The sequence below is a fragment of the Ovis canadensis genome, chromosome 17 (genome assembly GCF_042477335.2).
Source record: "Ovis canadensis isolate MfBH-ARS-UI-01 breed Bighorn chromosome 17, ARS-UI_OviCan_v2, whole genome shotgun sequence".
Lineage (NCBI taxonomy): Eukaryota > Metazoa > Chordata > Mammalia > Artiodactyla > Bovidae > Ovis > Ovis canadensis.
The window spans coordinates 54596405-54603041 of record NC_091261.1 but is presented as its reverse complement, the minus strand read 5'-3'; the positions used below and the strand labels follow the sequence as shown (position 1 = coordinate 54603041).

At 39.3% G+C, this 6637-nt stretch overlaps 1 protein-coding gene across 1 annotated transcript in view; it reads right to left on the bottom strand.

Moving 5' to 3' along the window:
• Nucleotides 1-206: 206 nt before the first annotated feature.
• The window catches only part of ZNF10 (zinc finger protein 10), a 64132-nt gene continuing 57701 nt past the window's right edge, over nucleotides 207-6637 (bottom strand). Inside the window, exon 10 of the mRNA XM_069557016.1 lies at nucleotides 207-4161. Coding sequence (XP_069413117.1) covers nucleotides 2702-4161 — 1460 coding nt within the window. The 3' untranslated portion in view covers nucleotides 207-2701. The remainder of the gene's footprint in view (nucleotides 4162-6637) is intronic.

The window sequence follows — 6637 nt, the reverse complement described above, 5'->3', positions numbered from 1 at the left end:
TATTTGTAGATAAGAACTTTCGAAGAAAAAACATTCCATCACTGAAGAGACTGTTTCCCCCATCTTAAAAAGGAATATATATTCTTTGAAGAGACTTCGAAAAGAAAAGTACCAAGAAAAAGAAAAGTAAACACCAATTCTCCCAATATGTAGGCTAACTGTTATTATCTTTTGACAAATCTCCTTAAAGTTTTGAGTGAGATTCATTTCAGTTGTTTGAAGTTAATTTATTTTACATATCTGAGCTTACTCTATACTGACAATTATTTATCATGCTTTTTTCATAACATCACAACTTTTTTCATGTTATCAAGCTTTCTGTTTGTGAAACTTTAATGTCTATAAATAACAACTTTTCTATTATCCATTTTTAATATTGAAAATTTTACAGTATTATAAGTAATGCTTCAGTGATCATCTATAGACATACATTCCTTAGGGTGTTAATAATAGTAACATTATTATTATTAATAGCTAAACACATACAGTACTTCCTATGTGCCAGGCACTGTTTCAAGTACTTTACACATTATTTCACTTAATCCAAACAACTACCTTCAGAGGTAGATACCAGCAGTATCTCCACTACACAGTTCAAGAAAACTGAGCCATGGGTTACCAGAAATTCTAAGAGGCACAGCTGAGGGGCTCCTCTTTTACACCCACAAAGAATCACTGCTTGCAATCAAAACCATTTCTGGTAGGACTACATTAAACACATGAATGGTGTGTAATCACTGAGGAGTTACTCAGCCATAACTGAGGTGCCAGGAGGTTCTCAAAATGTGAGGCCTGGGCCAACTCGCTTCTCCTTAACTGCACCAGGAGGAATGAGCTGTGACCTCTCACTTCTGCAGGTCTCAGGTCTCTCAGATCTAAGGAGCATTTCTAGATTTGTCCTGGGAGAGAAAGCAAGGGCGTTGTCCTGTTGTTCTCAATAGTATATCATTCAGCAATCATTGAGCATCTACCATATGTACCAATATGTATCATTTGCTAGAAAATGGCAAATGATGGTCAGCTCCTTCTCCCACCCCAGCCCCCTACACACACACACACACACACACACACACACACACAAGCCAGAATGAAACAGAATTAAAACAGATTCTCTATCTAAATCTGTTTTGGGTCATGGACTTCACAGAAAATATGAAGACTAGGATCCTCTCCCTTGAAGGGAAAACCTCTGTATAAAAGAGATTGCTTTTGCAAACAAGATTAAAAGTTGTTTACTGATCCACATAAATATATCCAAACACCCACTGAGGGTGAGTGATTCCTTGGGTGATAAGTTCTAATGTGGTTAAAAGGGAAGATATGTGTGATTGGAAGGGAAATGGGAACTCAGCCAGCAATTGAGTCAGTTTAAAGTAAATGACAGATAGTTTAGTGGGACAATAAAGTAATATTAATAATTGCAGCTAATGTAATAAAGCACTTCATACATGTCAGGCATATTCTGCTCTGTTTGTATGTTACTTGTTTACTACTAACCACAATCCCATGAGGTAAGTGATGTCATCCCTAATCTGCAGAGAAGGACATCTGTAATTCAGGCACAGAGAGGCCAAGCAGCATGCCCAAGGTTAACCAGCAAGTGATGGACAGAGGTGGGATTTCAACTTGGGAGTCCAGCTCAAATATATACTCTTGACCACTGCTTTCTTCATAAAGATATGAGACTACTTTGGAAGGAGGGTCGCCTTGGGCAGCACTGTTTAACAGCATACTTGTGCTAGGTATTGCCCACGCACCCGCTCAGGATCAAATGGAGACCCTATCTAGTGTGTCCAAATTTGCCACTCTTTTAGGTCCCAACATCCAGAGAAGCACTGTGTTTAAGCTCCCAGGAGCCTTTGGCAGCTTGTCCCAAGGAGTACAACTCTATGACTCCAAACAACTTAGAAGTGATGGGAAAATTTGCTAGCAGGAGGTTCTCAAGCTTCACTAGTAGCGGAATAGAGAAAACAATATCCTTTTTTAATATTTAAAAGTATCTTCAAATTGTTACAGTGACACTGGCTAGACTATAAAACTTATTCATAATTCCATTATCTAACAACTCAATTTTGTTCATTTATCCATATACATGTTTTCAGTTCTTGCCCGCATGCAAATATATCCAACCTGGGTAGTACTGGTAGTAAACTTGTTCTTCCTTCACCATTTTTCATGATAAGATCTTCCCTGCTGCTAGCCAAAGTGTGGTTTATACCAGACACATAAAACTAACTGAACACTACAAAGTGCCCCAGGAGAGAGGGATGATCAAGTGAAAAATGGGATATTAACTCACTGGAATACAATTTTCTATTGTCTGTTACCATAACTACACCCATTTTTTATTCTCCTCAGCAACAGCTTTCATTTATCTTTTTGAGGTAGTGCTCTCATTTGTTTTGAAGCAAACAAAGCTGGATCACTTACCAACAACTCACTTACCTAATGATTCCTTCTCAGATTTTAGCATTTAAGGTTTGTCCATGAATGCTCCCAGACCAATTACTTTTGTAGGAATTTGGAAAAAGAAGACAATCTGACGTATTAAGGTGAAATTTTTGTGTTTTTCCCCCTCCAGGGCCAACTTTCTAGTGCACATAAGTGTAGGAACAAGATTGAAAGCAACTTCTCTCCAAAAGGAGTTCTCAAGTGCTAAATAAAGTTATTGCTCTTTGGGAAGTAGTCCATCTTTATGACCTTAATATGCATTTTCCCGAATAAGATTTGTCTGGTATCTAATAACATTAGGGGTATTAACAAGTGCTGTCCCACACTGATTACATGTTAGGAACTGCTCTCCAGTATGAGCTATTTGATATACTATAAGTGGAGAGTTCTGGCTGAAGATGATTCCACACTGATTACATTTATAGGTCTTATCTCCAACATGAACCTTCTGATGCTTAATAAGGTCATTCTTTCTAATGAAGGCTTTCCCACACTGACAACACTCATATGGTTTCTCTCCAGTATGAATTCTCTGGTGCACAATGAGGGCAGAACTCTGGCTGAAGGATTTTCCACAGTCATGACATTCGTATGGCTTCTCCCCAGTATGGGTTCTCTGATGTGAGAAAAGGTGAGAGCTTCGACTGAAGCATTTTCCACAGTCTTTGCACTCAAAGGGTTTCAGCCCAGTGTGAGTTCTGTGATGGACAACAAGGTGAGATCTCTGGCTATAAGACTTCCCACATTCACTGCATTCATAGGGCCTCACTCTAACATGAGTTCTCTGATGCAGAATGAGATGTGTGCTCTGTCTGAAAGATTTCCCACATTCAGGACATTCATAGGGTTTCTCTCCAGTGTGAGTTCTCTGGTGCCTAATAAGCCTAGAACTGTGAACAAAAGACTTTCCACACTGACTACATGTGTACAGTTTGTCTCCTGTATGAGTTCTCTGATGGGTAACAAGGTGAGAGAACCAGCTGAAGGATTTTCCACACTCTTTACACTCATATGGTTCTTCACCAGTATGAGTCTTTTGATGTCCTATGAGGTGAGAACTTCGGCTGAAAGATTTTCCACATTCCTTACATTCATAAGGTTTTTCTCCAGTATGAATAAGACGGTGCCTGGTAAGATTAGAGCGCCAGCTGAAGAATTTTCCACATTCCTTACATTCATAGGATTTTTCTCTATGCGCACCCTTTGATATACCAAGGGATGTACTATGAGTAAGAGAATTGTTATCAGGGCATCTGTATGATTTATCTCTTGCTTGAGTTCTTGCAAATTGAATAAGGCGGATGTTTTGACAGAAAGTTTGACTGGATTCATTACTGTTGCTTGCACAGCTTTCCTGATGGCCACTGAAAACCAAATTGTGTTTCAAACCTTTAGGATTTGAGTCATGTTTACAGAAATACTCTTGCAGTACTAGTTGAGCAGGCAGAAAACAGTTTCCCCTATACTTCCCACTTTCACATACTCTCTCCTGAGGAAGTACTTTCTTTTGGGTGAATGCTACTTGCCTCAGATGTCTCTCCTGGCTGTCCTGGGGCCTGTGCAACTGACCACCACAAGTCCAGACTTCTTCCAGTGACAAATACCAGAGATCACTCTTTGCCATTCTTTCCATTTTAACATCACAGGAGTATTTATCATTAGAAATGCTCTTAGTGGAAGTTGATTTAATTTCAACTGACGTTTCCAAATCTGAAAGAAATGGAAAAGCTTCTATAACTAAAAGAAGTATTAAGGTCAGAATGGTAGGATGGATGTAGAAAAAAGTATGTTAAGTCCTGTAGTGTTGCTTTCAAATATGGTTTTGTAACTGTGATAGAGAAAAAGGGATAGAAGACTCATTGACAGGAAATATGATGGGCTATAATATGCATATAAAAGGAGCAAAGAGTAAGAGAAGCCACAGGATTAGCTGTGACATGTGGGATCAAGATATTCAGTGCTGGGGTGGCAGTTTAGGAAAACCACAGAAGGGGCTGCTGCCATTACCTAATTCAACTAATGATGATATAAGAGCCTAATGGGTCTTCTTGCTGCCAGGCCCTGCTCTGACATGAATTCTTCACATTCCTAAACCATGAACACAGCTCTATGGCAGGAAATGGTTCTTATGTATATCACCAAAGCAGTGCAGAATAATTCCAGGTGTCTGACATGGCGAACCTTTCAGAAAGGCTGTGTGACAGACTGGAAGAGCAACTGCACCTAAGTTATCCAGATATGGCTTCTAACCTAAGCTTTGCCACTACTAGTGGTGAATTTAGACAAAGTGCTAAACTTTTCAAAAATCATATTGCTTATCTGTCATCTAAGGACCTATAAGGTTATCCTAAGTATCATATAAGGTGGAAGTTCATCACCAAAGCAATACAGTTTGTAATGCTCACTGCTGGCATCATTCCCACCTTCTGCTTTGATTCCTTTGTTCTGAGACATCAAGACTTTATTAAAATTGACAGGACTAACACAGGATATTAACTCAGAACCTGAACTCTAATTCACATTCTCCTGGACTTTTCGCCCTTCTACTTACACACATGCATACTACTGCAAGTTACTTTCCCTGCTTCAGAGCCTGTATTTGTTTCTCAATGCCTTTTGGCTAAAATGTTTGTTTCTGAAATCTAGAAAAAAATCCACGATTTACCCAATATCACCTCTTCCTATGTAAGTGGGGCAATATCTATTCTTACCTGACATATGGGGTGAATTATGTTCCCCAAAGAAGATATGTTGAAGTCTTAACCCCCAACATTACAGATTATGACCTTATTTGGAAATAGGATCATTGCAAAAGTAATTAGTTAAGATGAAGTATTACTGGAGTAGGAGGACCCTAATCCCATCTGACTGGGGTCCTTACAAGGAAAGGAGAGGAGACACAGAGACAGACACACAGGGGAGGTGACCATGTGAAGATGGAGGTGATGTGTCTACAAGCCAAAGGGCACCTGGGGCACCAAAGTTAGGAGAGGCAGGAAGCATCCTCCCCTGAAGCCTCAGAGGGCACACAGCCCTGCCTACACCTTGACTTCAGACCTCTAGAACTGTGAGAAAGTAAATGTGTTGATTTAAGCCACCTGATTTGTGGAACTTAGTTTTGGTTGCCACAGGAAACTAAGACACCTGGCAAAACAATCCCTGTGCCAGGCTTCTAACTGCCTTCTTTGTACAACCCAATCCCCATTCCCAGTCCTAATTTTCATTCACAATTTTGTTAGTCATTTGTTTCTTACCCACTCTGATTTCTTTTTTAAAAAAATTGTGATTTAAAAAATACATATAACATAAAATGTACCTATGGCTGATTCTTGTTGATGTATGAGAGAAAACCACAAAATTCTGTAAAGCAATTATCCTTCAATTAAAAAAATTTTTTTAAATGCACCATCTTAACCATTTTTAAGTACGTGATTCAAGTATTAAGTATCTTCACATTGTTGTGCAGTCATCTCCAACAGCTGTTTTTGTCTTCTAAAATGGAAGCTCTATACTGTTAAACAATAATACTCCAATCTTCTCTCAACCCAGTGCTCAGCAATTACCAGTATATTTTGTGTCTTTATGATTTTGGCTACTTCAAGTGCCTTATATATGTGGAATGATACACTATTTGTCCTTTTGTGACTGACTTATTTCACCCAGCAGACTGTCCCCAAAGTTCATCCATGTTATAGCAAAGTGCAGTTATTTACTTCCTTTTAAAGGCTTAACAACAGAGTTCATTGGGCTTCCCTGTGGCTCAGTGGTTAAGAATCCACCTGCCAATGCAGGAAATGTGGGTTTGATCCTAGGTCAGGAAGATCCTCCTGGAGAAGAAAATGGCAACTCACTCCAGTCTTTTTGCCTCGAAAATCCCATGGACAGAGAAGTCTGGCAGGCTACAGTCCATCAGGTTGCAAAAGAGCTGGACATGACTAGCAACTAAACAACAAACAGCAATAAAGTCCATTACACTTACAAATACCTCTACCTTGATGAGTTTTGATAGGTACATGCCATCTTTTTCCTCTCCTCTACTCCATGCATCAAAATCCCATGGATAAGTTTTTCACACTACAAATGCCAGCTGGAAAATTCTAAAATGAACACATATGATGAGGGGTGGAGCTGGGTATGGATGGACAAGTCTGAGTAAAGCAACAGAAAAATTAAATGTATTAAAGTC